This window comes from Gadus chalcogrammus, chromosome 22, assembly GCF_026213295.1.
Source record: "Gadus chalcogrammus isolate NIFS_2021 chromosome 22, NIFS_Gcha_1.0, whole genome shotgun sequence".
Taxonomy (NCBI): Eukaryota; Metazoa; Chordata; class Actinopteri; order Gadiformes; family Gadidae; genus Gadus; species Gadus chalcogrammus.
The window spans coordinates 18,547,061-18,563,542 of record NC_079433.1 but is presented as its reverse complement, the minus strand read 5'-3'; the positions used below and the strand labels follow the sequence as shown (position 1 = coordinate 18,563,542).

The 16,482-nt window shown below is 47.3% G+C and overlaps 1 protein-coding gene across 1 annotated transcript in view; it reads right to left on the bottom strand.

Annotated features, from left to right (window-relative positions):
• The window catches only part of clasp2 (cytoplasmic linker associated protein 2), a 72,662-nt gene that overhangs the window by 22,704 nt on the left and 33,476 nt on the right, over nucleotides 1-16,482 (bottom strand). Inside the window, exons 8-20 of the mRNA XM_056582842.1 lie at nucleotides 11,961-12,095; nucleotides 9,270-9,346; nucleotides 8,439-8,531; nucleotides 7,737-7,882; nucleotides 6,507-6,642; nucleotides 6,010-6,080; nucleotides 5,855-5,914; nucleotides 5,595-5,672; nucleotides 4,900-5,067; nucleotides 4,022-4,062; nucleotides 3,396-3,548; nucleotides 1,814-1,837; nucleotides 413-520 (exon numbers count right to left, since the gene is read on the bottom strand). Of these exons, the coding sequence (XP_056438817.1) occupies nucleotides 413-520; nucleotides 1,814-1,837; nucleotides 3,396-3,548; nucleotides 4,022-4,062; nucleotides 4,900-5,067; nucleotides 5,595-5,672; nucleotides 5,855-5,914; nucleotides 6,010-6,080; nucleotides 6,507-6,642; nucleotides 7,737-7,882; nucleotides 8,439-8,531; nucleotides 9,270-9,346; nucleotides 11,961-12,095 (1,290 nt within the window). The remainder of the gene's footprint in view (nucleotides 1-412; nucleotides 521-1,813; nucleotides 1,838-3,395; nucleotides 3,549-4,021; nucleotides 4,063-4,899; nucleotides 5,068-5,594; nucleotides 5,673-5,854; nucleotides 5,915-6,009; nucleotides 6,081-6,506; nucleotides 6,643-7,736; nucleotides 7,883-8,438; nucleotides 8,532-9,269; nucleotides 9,347-11,960; nucleotides 12,096-16,482) is intronic.

Sequence of the window (16,482 nt, the reverse complement as noted above, 5' to 3'; positions counted from 1 at the left end):
CATACTGTAGACACGCGCACCTACGTTTACCAACTTTTTTTCAATTCTAGCAGACGTATTGCTGTCTATACGTTCATATATGTAATCTGTTTAACGGCGACAGAGTGTGTAGGGTCAGAGATTCAACAAGGAAATTAGGTTTAGTGTGACAATGAGTGTGAGCTTGAATGACTTTCTAGACTGACAGCGTGCGTGTGTGTGTGAGAGAGAGCAGGTGTGTGTGTGTGTGTGTGTGTGTGTGTGTGTGTGTGTGTGTGTGTGTGTGTGTGTGTGTGTGTGTGTGTGTGTGTGTGTGTGTGTGTGTGTGTGTGTGTGTGTGTGTGTGTGTGTGTATATTTATGTGCGTGGGTGTTGGAAGTGTCTCTATGCGTGTGCCTGTGTCTTGATGTGTGCTGAGCGTGTGTGTACATACGTTGGGACTGGGACACCATCTTGGTGCGGGTGCGGCCCCGGGAGTCCACCTGGCTGCTGATGGTGGCGGCGCTTGGGGTGGACAGAGGCTGCTTGGTCCTCAAGCGGCCTGCAGGGGGCACACATGGTCTTTAGCGGCAGGGTCACCACAGTCAATCATCTCAACACAAAGAAATCGAAATTAAAAATCATATTTTTATTTATTTATATTTATATATAAAATATATTTTTATATATATAATATGCATATATAAAAAATATATTATATATCATTTTCATTCATATAATATATGTATAGATGGAAAATTAGAGCTGAAAGATAAGCAGCTATAAGTGAATATAAATCAATGTCTGCAGCCAAGCCACCACTAACACCATGAGCACCATTGGCCTAACCGGCGTTAACAATCAGGGCCGCTAGTTATCAGGTTTGAGGAGTATGAGCACACTTAGGAGGTGATAACTTGCTTGTACTCCTACAAGTAGGAGCCGGATCAAAATCACATGACTGATTGCGTCACCATTAACGTGCGATTATAGACTCTGTGAGACTTGATAACTAAGGGCACAGATAACAAACATGGGTCCCCTGTAAATAGCTAATGAAACTGTTCCACTAGCTATTTACAGCTAGCTAGAGCTATCTCTAACAAAGCATAACCAACATGGCAGTCAGTTATCTAGATCAAATTGCCTATGGGCTGATACAATACCTCCAAGATTAGATCTATACCAAAGGAAGAAGCACAGGGGCACTAAGGACTACACAAGCTGACACTAATGGATGCATCAAGACCACACACACACACACACACACACACACACACACACACACACACACACACACACACACACACACACACACACACACACACACACACTTTATGACAACCTTACCATTGTCTGATCTGGTCCCTACAGGCACATACAGAAACAAAAGGTTGTATGAGCCTCAATGTTCCTAATCATCGTACAGCACACAGCCCTGACCTTTATCTAAGAACCACACAGCAGTACGTATCACAGTCACGGTGAACTGAAGCTTTCAGACAGATCAACCAAGAGTTATTTGCTTTAGTCTTAATAAGTCCAACCCAAACCCACTAGGCAAACCGTTAAGTAGTTTAGAACACACTTATGTTCAGTAAATGTCAAATGTGTATGCAACAGGTTAGGCTGAGCTATAAAAAACATCAAGGGTGATGGATGAAAGACAAACACCAGGGGGTGCTGTGGCGCTAGATCACAATGACTGGTTAACATGGACCTGAGCGGACGGATGGAGGCGGAGGAGGGTAAAAAAGGAGAAGTGTGGGGGGGGGGGGAAGAGAAATTACAAAAGAAAAGGCAAAGCATTGTGGGTGACAGAGGGCGGGGGTCTGAAAGAGTGAGATGATCTTACCATCCGGTTTATCAGAGGCATCATCTTAAGTGGCAGAGAGAGAGAGAGAGAGAGAATGGCGAGAGAGAGAGAGAAAGAGAAAGAGAGAGAGAGAGAGAGGTTGATAATGATAAAGAGAGAAAGAAAATAACCATGGAACAAAAAACAGTGCAGGGAAAGAAAACAAAAGGACGTCCGGAAAAACCAAAGAACAAAAGAAAAACAAAAAAAGGGGGAAGTGAAACAGAAGCCGAAGGAAGGACCAAGAGGAAAGGAATAGGGGAGAGGAGGAGGAGAAGAGCACAGTGTGTGTGTGTTAGTTACGTAACCCCCTCTGCGTCCTAGGGTGAATCATGCAGGTGCAGTCACACACAGTCCCCAAGACAGGCCAACCCACACACACACACACACACACACACACACACACACACACACACACACACACACACACACACACACACACACACACACACACACACACACACACACACACACACACACACACACACACACACACAGTCCCCGAGATTGGCCCCCCCAACCACCTAAACACACACAGACATCACACACAGTCGGAGTGCATAGAACACGCATGCAGAGAACATCCAACACAACAGAAACAACACAAAACATGGGAGTGACACACTTAAAGGCACCGGAACACAAGGAAAAGGTCAAGAGCCGGACAGAGAGGAGACACACAGGGAGAAGAAGGGAGGGAGGAGACACAGAGAGAAGGAGGGAGGGAGGAGTGCAGGGGAGGGGCTTGGTCGATAGGAGGAAAGAGCAGGACAAGTGAAAAAGGAGAGGAGTGGAACAGAAGTGGGGCACGAAAGCATTGGGAGGAAGTAGTGAAAGAAGAGAAGGGAGGATGAGGAGAGAGGAGGAAATGGAAGAGGAGATGGATCGGACGAGAGGGGAGGGTTTGGGGAAAGAGGAGAGGGGCGAAGGAGATGAGGGGAGAGGGAGAAGAGGATAGGAGAGGAGGGGAGGGTTGAGAGGAGGGGAGAGGGTGAAGTAGTAGAGAAGAGGAGGAGAGAGGGTGGAGAGGAGAGGAGGGGAGAGGGTGAAGAGAAGAGAGGGGGAGGGTGAAGTAGAAGAGGAGAGGAGAGGAGGGGAGAGGGTGAAGTAGAAGAGGAGAGGGTGAAGTAGAAGAGGAGAGGGTGAAGTAGAAGAGGAGAGGGTGAAGTAGAAGAGGAGAGGGTGAAGTAGAAGAGGAGAGGAGAGGGCGAAGAAGAAGAGGGGAGAGGCGAGATAGAAAGAGGTGGGGCGGGAAGGGTGGGGGACAGTGCTAATCCAAGCTCCACTTCAAGGACGTGAAAACCCATCAGCGAAGACCGCAGTGCTGCTGCTGCGTTGGGTCCATCTCAAGGTTCCTGAGCACACGCCAGCCTCGAGCATACCTCTCCACCCCCCACCCCCCCCCCCCCCCCCACCCACCGCCACTCTGCCTTTAAAGGGCCCTTCAGAGGAGCACCGTGCTGTTTATCCTGCTGATGGAGCGACCCCATTGACAAATCCGATAAAGGGCGGCCCGCACCCACGCAGCCCGGTCGGCTGATCCGATTGGCTGTCTCGGCGGTGACCGGCAGGGTCCCCTTACCCAGTGATGAATAGGAGCCGGGGGTCAGTCTGCCCGTTGCCCGGGCCTGGCCCAAGCTCCGGTGCTTAGCGACCGCGGCCGCGTGCACATCCACGTCGCTACGGGAACGCTGCAGGGAGGCCGGCGACAGGCCAGGCTTTGACCCCACGCGGACTGATGGGAGGGAGGGGGGAGCAGGAGGGGGTGGAGGTGGGGTGGGGGTGGGGGTGGGGTGGGTGGATAGGGGAGGGGGGGGGATATACACATCACAAAACGCATGCAAGAACTACGCACAGACACGGATACGCTTACATCCATATACAGGGACGAGCATAATGGTATGTGTGTACAACAGAGTGGATGGAGAATGTATATCAAATCATAACGCTATGTAGACTCCACTATACAAGGCTGGACACGGGCAGATGTGGACGGGTTTGCAGGGGGGAGACGGGGGTCTGCATGGAAGACCGGGGGGTGTGTGTGTGTGTGTCTATTTGTGCCTGATAAATGCGTCAGTGTGTGTGTGTGTGAAAGCATATTAGCTTGTCTATGTATGTGTTGGAGTATGCGCTTGATTGTGACTGCGAGAGGGGTTGGTGATGAATAAGCTCATGGTGTGTGTGTGTGTGAGTGTTTTGACTCACCTCTCCCCGGGGCGGCTGACCATTTGGAGGTTAGAGGGCGACTGAGAGAAGATAAAAGTAGGTCAGGACAGAAACAGAACAACAGTTTAAATCTTGATGCCCATGGCCTCAGACACACAAACTACAGTAATAGATTACATAAATACGAACCAGAGAGACCGCTGTCTAAGTAATATATTACACAGCATCTGGGAGACAAATATACCCCAGAGAGTCTGCTAAAAGCAGCCATTTCCCAGCGGTATTAGCTTGTTTATTCATAAAATAAATAAATAAAAGGTCTGCAGGGAAAATGGCAATTCTTCAAAATACATACTCTTTTACATAAATACTCCTGACAGAGACGTATGTAACGATTCATTAAGGAGAATCTGAACAAATGCCATCTTTCCACCGGACCTCACTCAAACATTGTGACCAGTCACAATGTTTCATGTGCATTTACTTCGTTGCGGCCAGCATACAGGAATTCACTTTATCTCTCCTGATTTAGACTAAATGTGGGAATTCCTATCCTTTCAACCGTTTTATTGAAACAACTTCCGTAGACTCTTGTATACTCTTCCTGACATGACTTGGACCATCTGTTACATGGAAACTGTTTTAAAACGGAGAGAGATCAGCTCAAACCCAAACACATGATACGGACAACGTTTTAGTGAGGTTGAGGTCATATTTCTGTGACCTTTTGACAATACTTCCGATCTTTCGTTGTTATAAAGGGAATTGTTGGGTGAAGTTGTCGGTGAACATCTACTGAGATAACGATGTCTCCCAGACGCTGTACGGATGATTCCGTTGTATTAGCGCCTATGTGTGGGTGAGGATGGCTGACAGCGTGGCGATGTGACGGGGGCTGGGCGGCGCGTGGACGTTACTTGAGGCTCTCCTGGGAGGAGGAGGAGGAGCGGTCGCTCTGGGGCAGGGAGGCCACGCTGCCGGAGCTGCGCAGGCAGGACTGCAGGGTGCGCTGGTACGACGGCTCCAGGGAGTTGAACAGGGCGTCGGTCTCTGACGGGAAGTGGTTCCTCAGACCCCAGTAGGCCCTAGGGAGGAGGAGAGGGAGGGAGGAGGAGAGAGAGGGAGGAGGAGAGGGAGGGAGGAGGAGAGGGAGGGAGGGAGAAAGGGAGGAAGGAGAAGAGGGAGGGAGGAGGAGAGGGAGGGAGGAGGAGAGGGAGGGAGGGAGGGAGGGAGGGAGGGAGGGAGGGAGACACAGAGCAGAGGGAGGGAAGGGGAGAAGCGGAGAGATAAAGGAGTGGGAGGGAGATGATTGAAGTGAGACAGAGAGAAGGAGGTTGGGAGAGAGTAGGAGGGATAAGGAGAGTGGGAGAGAGGGAGTGGGAGAGGAAGGGGATAATAGAGAAACGGAGACAGAGCGTAGCGAGAGTGAGACATAGGTCTGGAGTTTCCCAAATTGCTAATTCGGTCGCAGATATTTTCCTGTTGTCGTTACTGCGTGGTGAGACTGTGTTGGAGAGAGAGGGTTGAGGAGTGTGCGATTGTGTTTGGGAGACAGAGGGGTGAGGAGTGTGCGACTGTTTGTGTGGGAGAGAGAGGTGGATGTGTGTCTTACTTGCGAGCTTCAACTCTTGCCTCAGAGTCTGCATCTCCCAGTCCCTTCTTGATACTGTCGATGAGAACCGCTGTGTGTCTGGATGGGATGAAGAATAAAAAAGAAACATACATGAGCAATTTCAACATTAAAATTCCTAGAAATCAATTGCAATTATCAAACGGAAATACGGTGCAAAAATATAGGTAAGTGAACATAAATGATTGGAGTGTTGTGTGTATGAGACCGGTATCTTGGGCTGAAACAGCAACTGGACTCACCTCTCCAGAGAGTGGGTCTGCCACTCTTGTAGCAGCAGGTCCAGGAAATCAAAGCAGCGCCTGAGAAACACACAGACAACGGATAGACCACGCGTCAAGCATTTATAAATCATCATCATCATCATCATCATCATCACCATTGTGGAGTTTCTTACCTTCGGACTGCCACGGACTTGCATGTACAGTTACTAGTGATGAGGGGTATAAGCCTGGGAACATGAGTGTGCTGCAGAGGCAGAGGGGGAGAGAGAGAAAGAGTCAGAGAGAGAGGAGAGCACAGGTGTATATCTTCAGACAGTCAATGGCTATGATAATATCAAAAACGGTCATCATCTGTTTTACAGTAACATTTGAGACATGAGAGAGGAAGAGAGCGAAAGAGAGGGCAAGAGCGAAAGAGAGAGGGCAAGAGCGAAAGAGAGGGAGAGGGTGAGAGGGAGAGGGTGAGATCAAAAGAGAGAGAGAGGGCGAGAGCGAAAGCGAGAGAGAGGGTGAGAGCGAAAGCGAGAGAGAGGGTGAGAGCGAAAGAGAGAGAGAGGGCGAGACTGAGACAGAGAGATACAGAGACGGAGAACGAGAGAGACAGAGACAGAGAAAAACCTAGACAGAGAGTGTGTGTTTGTGCACATTCATGCATGTGTGTGTGTCTCACGCGTATGATGAAGCGGATGGCGAACACCCCGGACGTGGCCATGACTTTGGCACAGTTGGGGATGAGGTTGAAAAGGATGGGCACGATGGCCTCCGCTCCATGGTCAAACTTGTTCCCCAGCACCATCGACAAGTTGCTACGCACACACAAAAGGATGAGTCACAATATGGCATCTGGGAACAAATGTGTTTCATAACAATCAGTGTTTCTACATTGTTTCACAACGAAATGCGCATGCACCTTCTTCCTAATATATTCATTTTCAGTTAGATTCTGTCTCGGTAGCCATCCACTGAATAACTCGTCAAAAGGACATTGCATCCATCAAGAGGGAGGGGGCAGTAAGGTGACGACAAATCTATGATCCAGCAGGCTCATGCTACAGCAGAATTTGTTGGGGAAGATGGCAGCTTGGATAAGAGTAACGGCAAGGGGCGGAGTTACCCGTTACATTACGGAGATATTGGGAGGAAGAAAGCTCACTCACATGGGTTGATGTGGGAATTCAACAAGTGTATTTCTACAGGGGCAGACTCTCAGGTTTAGATTTGAAGCCTTTAAAGACACATTTTTCTTATGTTTTTTCTAGTGCCGTCAGTTAAACGCGTTATTAACGGCGTTATAGCAAACCAATTTTAACGGCGTTAATTTTTTTATTGCACGATTAACGCAATTTATTAATTTAAAATATTTTGGATTTATTTTTATCTTTCTTTGGCTCAAAAAACAAAGAAGCAGTAGCCTGTTGCTATGTTCAAGGCAGTATGTTTGTTTTATTAAACGTTCATCGTTTAATTGCACTATAGGCTTTTTCTTTGTATCGTCCTGTTTTGATCAGTATATGCCAATGTTGTTATCAATAAAAAAACATTTGCACAAGGCAAGCCGATGCACTTCTCCATGTTGATAAGAGCATTAAAATGAGAACAATTAATGGGACAAAGAAATCAAGGGATATTTAGCATAGATTTTTTTATTTATTTTTTGCGATTAATCGTCAGTTAACTATGACATTGATGCGAATAATCGTGATTAAATATTTTAATTGCTTGACAGCACTAGTTTTTTCCCCTCCTAATTACGCAGATCCCTGCCTGTCCAGCCACATGATTGGTTTTGCCAACATGAGGCTAAATGCCCTGTCCACCGAGATTTCACCTTGAAAGATTTTAATCAAAAGACTTGTTGACCTGTGTGTGCGCGTGTGCACGTGTGTGCGCGTGTACTCACGCCACGGTGATGCAGGCCTCGCGCACCACCTGCGAGCGCAGGTCCTTAGCGGACAGCTTGAAGGCCCCGTCCAGCAGACGCAGGTGCTGGTAGAAGCAGTCGTAGTCGGCCGCACCGGCCACCAGGAGAGAGCGCACCTTCTTCATCTGGGAGGGTTGACGGACAGGACAGGAGAACCAATCAGGAACGAGAGCGGGAGAACATTGAAGAACATCGCCTTCACTTTCATTCTGAAGCAATAGTAATAGTTTTGTGATGGACTGGCTCAAACTGGTTTATTCCACGAGAAATATATTATTTGGAAAAGAGAAGTGCTGCTGTGCACTATTTTATCACATGATGTTGCTCAAGTGGACCAATGTAAACATGTGGTAGCATCGCTCTCGGGTCATTTGAGGACTGCATTTGTTGGAGTCTTTAGTGGATGCTGTACAGTTGGTAGCTGTGCCATCAGGGGCAGCGTTGGCATTAGTCCGTGGATAGAGTATGTGTATTACACAGGAGAGAAGAGTATAAATTAAGTTAATTTATTGTCTGAGTGCATGAGGATATGCTCTGTGGTGTGTGTGTGTGTGTGTGTGTGTGTGTGTGTGTGTGTGTGTGTGTGTGTGTGTGTGTGTGTGTGTGTGTGTGTGTGTGTGTGTGTGTGTGTGTGTGTGTGTGTGTGTGTGTGTGTGTGTGTGTGTGTGTGTGTGCACTAACAGCAGCGGCCCTCTGGTCCCAGTCGTGTTTGTCGTCGGAGCAGATCTCGCGGATCTTGTTCAGGTTGTCCTCCAGGTCCCTGGCCGAGTAGATCTGCACAGGAATGGGAGGAAGTAGGGGTGTCAACAATAATCAATTTGACGATGCATCGCAATGCGGGGCATGCACGATTCAGCATCGATGCGGCAACGTGCCATAATCGATTATGTCGCTGTTTATTTCCGGGCCTCGAGTGGACAATAGAGTTGTGAAGTACATGCTAAGCGGCGGCGCTAGCTAGCCAACAACAACAACAACACTAGCCTGATTTCCACCGGGGACGTTAGCGCCGTGGAACGGCTGTGCCGCGGTCACCGCTGCTGATCGCTGCCACTCTAATCAATGAAACCATTTCCACCGGCTCAGCAGCGTACCAGAAGCGGCGGGCCGCGCCACAGCGCTACCATTCCGTAGCACTTCTATTTTTGACGCGAGCCGTTGCTGAACCGCGTCAATTTCAACAGAGCAGATCGAGCCGGGCAGGAAGTGAAAAAGCAAAAGCCATAGAGCATCCGGTCAATCTTCAACTTCAAATCAACATAACGTTATGACTGGTGGCACCAGGTCAGTAGTCAATCAATCAAAGGGTCTCAGAGGGTCATCCTTTCAGAAAGGACAAAGCCTGGCATTTAATTGCAGTAGGTTTGGGAGTGGAAGGTGAACAAATTTGCCTTATTGTGTGCAGTAGAATTTTGATGCATCGCAATGCATCGTAGAATCTAGTAATTTTGCCTTCAACTGAACTATATTCTCATACGTGTGTGTGTGCGTGTGCGTGTGTGTGTTAGTTACCTGCACTTGGGGGACATCTGTGAAGGCCTTGATGAAGTCCTCCTCGTCGATGGCCCCGGCTCCTCCTTCCTTGGCCGCTGGAAATACAACAGAGTAAATGTTGGGTTAACGTGTGCACACGTGTATACAAGCTGCCCATAAAACCAGCAGTTATAGACGTCTGCATGGGTTTGTCTAATTCAGTTTGGAATGGCCACAGCACACACACAGATGAAGCCTGCGTTATGAGCATCCTGCCTGTAATGGCTGCTTAGACAAAGCTCTCTTGGGACTAAGGGTTTTCTAGAACAACCAGACCCTGTGTGTGTGCGTGTGCGTGTGTGTGTGCAAGAAAAGAAGACGACCAGAAGAGGGGCGATGCGACCGGCTGTGCGTACATGTCTGACAGATTGAAGTGAAGAACGTCACAATTCTACAAAAGGTTGTCACCCCGAATACAACATGGCCGCTGCAGAGCTGGGCTCTTCTCACGCTCTGACCTCAATATTATGACGCAGAGGGTTTACCCCAACACATGACACATTCCTTCTTTTGTGGGCCTGTACACAAAATATTTAACAGCAAACACATGCCAGGTCAGCCTCCGTTGGTTCTGTGGAAACCAGACATTACAGCGAGGCTTTGTTGACCGCTAGGCTTAGCGCTAAGCTCTGAGCAGGTCGTTGTTTTCTGCGTTACTGTTTTTGCCTTGGAATGACGACAGCATATTCTCCCTCTCCCCCCCCCCTCTCTCTCTCTGCGTCTGAGGGGGGGGGCGGGTGGGAGGCGGCGGTAGGAACTGGCAGAATGTGTGGGAGGGATCTGTCCTCTGAATGCTCATTACTGCTTGAGACTGGACACAGCATCAAGGAAAAAGAGTTGTATCAAAATGAGGCAATGTATGAATTAAATGGGAAAGCCAACTGAGAAACTAATCGAATCAAATACCACTGTTGGGGATCCGGGTTTAAAATAAGTTTGTTTGGCATAAAACAGCAGTAGTAAAAATAGATCCAAGTGAAGCTAATATATGCTAAGCCTTGCAGCCATCCCTCGGCAGTATAAAGTGATTTCTCACACGTATCAATGAGATTTCTGGGACTGTTTGTGTGTGACTGTGTGCGAGTGTGAATGTGCATGTGACATCCTAGTGCTGGCACTGATACGTCCAGAAAACAAGCCTCGGACCGACCGTGGGGTTGTGGAAACACACATTTGATCTGACGGAGGCAAAATAAGATCGGGGATGCAGAGAAATCAATAGGGAGGGAGAGAGAGAAAGAGAGTTGGAGAGAGAAAGAGAGGGATAAAGAGAAAGAGGTCGAGAGAGAAGGAGAGGGAGAGAGAGAGGTAGGGAGGGAGAGAGAAAGAGGGATAATGAGAAAGAGGTGGAGAGAGAAGGAGAGGGAGAGAGAGAGACAGGGAGAGTGATAGAAAGACAGGTAGAGAGAGAAAGACAGGGAGAGAGAGAAAGAGAGGGAGAGAGAGAAAGAGAGGTAGAGGTAGAGCGAGTGTATAAATCAAAGTCTCAATGCGCCAAAAGAGTTTTGTTAACACCCAATCATTGATCATGGTTTATAGATTACAGCACTATCCGGGGTATTGGTACAAAATGTAGCGAAAGCAAGGCTATGGCTTTGCTCTATGTTTAGAAAGTGTATTCTAACAGACAGGTCAAGCAACACTGAGCTAGTGTGTGTGCCATAGATCGTGCTTCAATCAGGATTCCTGCCGGTAAAGAAAAAAAATTGTATTACCGACTATTATGCTGTGAATAAAGGAAATACGGGAATGTGTGACAACCATTGTTATTGTTGAAATGAATGCAGAGGCTTATCCTGCACATAAGGCAGATTCTAAAGAGCCCTGCTTGATAACACCTAATGGACATGGCTGTAGCAAAGGTACATAACTGGAGAGAATTGTTGAGTAATTCATATAATTTCAGTCCAGTAACAAGTCTTTCAAATGTGCCACGAATTTAAAATCGCAAAAGAATTGCATTCACCAGACCCATTAAGTGCTGGATTCCTGTGTGTATTTCAGAAAGCATAACCACAATTCAAACCGAAGCTCCTACACATAAAGCTAAAGCATGTCCACTATGATTAACCAGGTAACCATCCTCTTACACATGCATGTACACCCTGATCTACTCGGGAACCAGTTTAACCAATGCAAGGCTGCTGTGATTTACCTGATACCCATTTTCTAAGCCATGGATGGGTAACTTGCTAGGGGCAATGACGGTCGTATACTGGAGAACTCTTCCTCCATGGTGCCCACTCACACCTGCCGTCTATTATTAGAGCTATAGGACCTCTAGCTCTTAAATCATTGTAATAAAGTCAAGAGTTACCATTTCATTTCGTTTTGATTGACAAACTTATGTTGCATCTCTGATGTCACATCAAGTGTAATCTCACAAATCAGACTATATATTGATACCTATAGTCTGAGTGTAAAGTCTGACGGCAGAAGCGCTCAAATCAGGGTGACTTTGTTCACACCATGCAATTTGTTACGTACAATTGTGTTGTTGGAAGCAGTGCTCTGTAAGTGTGTGATATCCAGCATCAGCTTCATCCACTCACGCAGATGAGTTTTCTTTGGATAGAATCGCTCCGTAACAAAGCAGTGGTGACCCTGCCCCTGGCAGTCATACGTCCATCAGGGGTGAATAAAGGGGTGTGTGGCTGTGAGAGGACGTACCCAGCTTGGAGCCGGTGGCGCTGGGCCGACGGGCGGCTGCAGACTCTGCAGGCTTCTTGGGGACTTTGGGCACCTTGAAGGCCGCCGAGGACGGCCGGTTCCCGTCCACGCTGTCGTCATCCTCGAAGCTCCGGTCTGAGACAGAGACAGATAGGAAGAGAGAGCGGGAGAGGAAAATGGGTAAGTATTGAAATTGGTATAATGGATAGTAAAGGTTAAAAAGTATTTCCAACTGCAAGGAAGAAACATGCAGATCCTTCTAGTGGGTCGAATTATGGTTGAAGATGGACCTAAAATGAACATATGTTGACATAAGGAAAACATCAAACGTAAAGAAAGACTTGATTGTAGATTATTTTTCGATTGAAGCATAACTAAAGGCTTGGATTAAGCCCTGTTTGTTTCTTAATGACCTTTACATCTCTTATTTAAACTCCACAGAGGCGAGGACATAATAAAGTCGAGATGTAAGGGTCAGAGCTTGGTCAGCATCCGTAAAATCAATACTACTCACCCCCAAAAAAAACAAAACCACAAACAGGCCTTGCTTTTTTAACGTACTTTTGCAATGCTGCATCTTGAATAGTCAAGGACACACACACACACACACACACACACACACACACACACACACACACACACACACACACACACACACACACACACACACACACACACACACACACACACACACACACACACACACACTAATAATGCAGGTGTGATAGCTAGCATGAATCATCTTATTGCTAGCCTTAATCAATACAAGCTAGCACTGATATGTTATGAATCTAACATTAAATATTCCTGGCTGAACCCCAGTGGAAGAAGCACACTATCAAACACAGACACTAACACACACACAAACACACAGATATTCACTCTCCCTCACATACACAGAGCCAGCCAGACTAGAGACTCATGATCAAAGTGCTAGCATGCAAATGCTGTCGCACTCCTGTTGCTTTGACAACAAGCTGTGCAGCATGGAGAAATGCGCCAAAGCCACCACCCCACACCTTGACTTATCTGCGACTATACTGCACACACACAAAATACTCAAAATAAATCAATGGCTGCATTGAAATGCACACATGCACGAGGCTGCCTGACACAGTGCACACAGGTCTCCCACCAGGAACGTTGCCACCCTACGATGACCAGCGAGATGCTAGTTAGCGTTGCAAGTCTAAAAATACAGAGGACGTCAAAGGAAAAGCCAGTCGTCCATCCAAACGACATACCCTCTCTGGAGTCACGGTCACAGATACGTTGACAGATGAGACGCCTCATGTCTCCTGGACGGTGTTTTGTGGTGGTGGGTCGCTCACCCCTCACCCCAATTTACTTCTTCCCCCGAAGTGGACCTCAACACGGAGAGACATGCACGACAGTGTTCCTCACACACACACACATGCACACACACACACACACACACACACACACACACTCTCTAACAGCCGGGGAGGATGCTACATGCACCTCTAACGCTACGGTGTCGGAAGCAGAACCGCTATACTACTGCCGGCATTTTCCATTTCTCTCCCTCTCCCTCCTTCTCTCTCACACCCTAAACATCGCTCCTCCTCCTCCGCAGCCTCACAGCCAATCACTGGCGAGATGACATCATGGGCAAGCAGCCAGTGCGGAGGCTGTATGCGTGTGTGTCTCTGTGTGTATGCGCGAGAAATAGAATGAAAGAGGGAGCGAAAGAGCGACACCCGTGGAATATTAACCAGTCTTGATGCTGAACCTGCCCAGTTCATTACCATTGAAACCCCAGAACACACAGCCAAGAGCAGCAGCCACCCTCGCTAGTACTGCCGTAACCCTAGAATTACTGCTAATTGTCTAGCCATACACACACAAAATAATAAAAAGGCAGATAGGGAGGAGTCAGCGTGTGTGTGGCAGGGGGGTTAAGCCAAACCCCTCCAGCTGAGACCTTCTCCCCTCCTCTCTCCCCCCCACACAGACACACACACACACACATGTGTCATGGAGAAATCCTGGATCATGTTGAATAAAATGCATTAGCAAGGATGTTGGTGCCAGATCTCAAGCCTGTGCCACACCTTTACAGGGCCGATATGGACCCATCAGCCCGCAAGCAGGGGTCCATTTAAATACAGTTAGCCTTCTGAGAGTGGCAGTCAATTTAAACACAGTTAACAATCAGCAGAATGGGGTCTAAATATGGTTAGCCTGGAACCACGGCTCGAGCTACCGTCATCTCCTTTGCATGAATTTGGCCACATTGGCCACCTCTGGAAAGCATTGTATTACAAAGTAGTTCTATGTGGGCCAGCAAATGTATTGGTCGGCTGTAGAAAACATTAAACCCTTACATTCACAGCCAGAGATATTTTAAGACAAACTCCAATATGTAAATATATATGAACTGCAAAATAGTTTCACCCTAACACATCACTCTAGGCATTAAATATCGACACCTTTTAGCTGTTGTGGTTTGCGTTGAAGACATCATTAAGTGAATTCATTCTAGATGACACAAATAGCATCACATTGATAATTCCACAAAAACGGTGAGCATCTATTGGATGCTGAGAGGAGCTTCTGGCTGTTGCTAACTGTTGTTAGCCATCATTTGCAGTGTAAGAATATACGAGCAGCATTAGCACAACCTCCACAACCGAGACCCAGAGGGGCCTGCGTGGGGCTGCTCTCTGTACACAGACATGATGTACCATAGAGAGGGAGAGAGGTAGGGGTAGAGGGAGAGAGAGAGAGTCATGGGTGGGTGGCAGTAGAGGGGATCACTCATGGTGAGAAGACTGCTCGCATGCTGTTGCCATGGTGACCTGCACGGGCCAGTTAAAGAGCAGCAGGTAGAAATATACAGGCATGCTCACTTTAATTCCATCCCGCAGCAGGATGTGTTCTTGTTGCCCATTCCCAAACTTATTTTGGGAATGAAGGTGATGGTGAAGGTGATGCAAGGTAAACACACGCACACGCACGCACACACACACACACACACACACACACGTTTCATCATGCTGAACCAAACTGTGTTTCACGCTGCGGTGCACCAAGCTTCGTTGTCATGGAAACCCCTGCCAGACAAGCCATCTACGGGTGGTTTGAGTCGGTGGTGTGACACAACCGGTAGAAGGGATTTGGTATGGGGACCAATGACATGCATTTGTAGCATCTTGGCTAATGTTTACTGAATATTGCTACTCCACAAAGGAATAATACTAGTGCAATTTCCTGTACTGACAGAGGACAAACAGATTCCACTCACACTCCCATTCAAGTTACAAGAAAGGTCAAATCAAATCCTCATTACTCAATAATAAAACTCTCCCAGACCACTAGGGGGCAGCCCTTCGTCAGCCAAACAACAAAATCTTGCCATCATTGAGCTCTTGCAGAAAGGAACATGGTGTGGGTGTGTGCAATGCATGCGTGAATGCGCGTGCGTGCGTGTGTAGATCGATGGATGGGAATCGATGCATCCTCACCAAGGTCCATGTGTCTGTGTCATGCATGCTTGGTGTGTTGCCAGAAACGACAGCCAAGCATCCAGGCTAAGACCAAGGCCAATAGTAGAATGAGCGTTGGTAAAGTTGGTCACATGGCTATGAGTCCAATCAAAAAATTAGGGGGCATCTTTGAATGGATCAGGTCAGTCATCGGGGGAAAGAATCTGGATGGCCACAGACAAATTTGGTAACTTTTCGAAATAAATGTTCTTTTTTTTCTTCTTTATGAATGTGTTATGACAGATCCATGGGTAGACAAGTAAACAACTGATAATTTGGCTCAGTCCATTGGTAATACTGCATTGTAACCAGCCATGCAAAATAGAGATTCTACACTACAGAAGATCTGGGGATGCTGTGGACACACACACACACACACACACACACACACACACACACACACACACACACACACACACACACACACACACACACACACACACACACACACACACACACACACACACACACACACACGAGGGGATTAACCATAACATTGCGATGGAAGCTTTGCCATGGCAACAGGCTCTCATGAAAACGGGGTCATGCCTTCCTCTGCAGAGACGGAGGAGCAGTGGAGCAGAATGACTGCGTGTTTGTTTTCTGACAGTGCATTCCAGTACGCGTTGCTGTTGCTAATGGTTCTGTGTCTACAGCATAATAACTACATTTGGTATCCTATAGAAAATTGCGTTGCATGCCATCTTAGGGGTCTAACAGGGATTCAAACAAAGAAACCGTTTCACACTGGGTCAAGTGAGATAAATAAAGAATAAATCGACATTATCATTACTTTCCAGACAACAAATTGAATGCTTGAATTATTTGAGCAGCGATGTCTGTACGTGGACGGCGGCTTTTCATAATTAAAAAGGTCCACTACAGTTTGCCCCATATTCTGTCCCACTTATTGGTTCACTCAAAAAAGAAAGACATTTAACAGAATCCATCCACACACACATATACCCATTGCAGGAATATGTATATTAACATACAATGGCCGCTTTCATGGC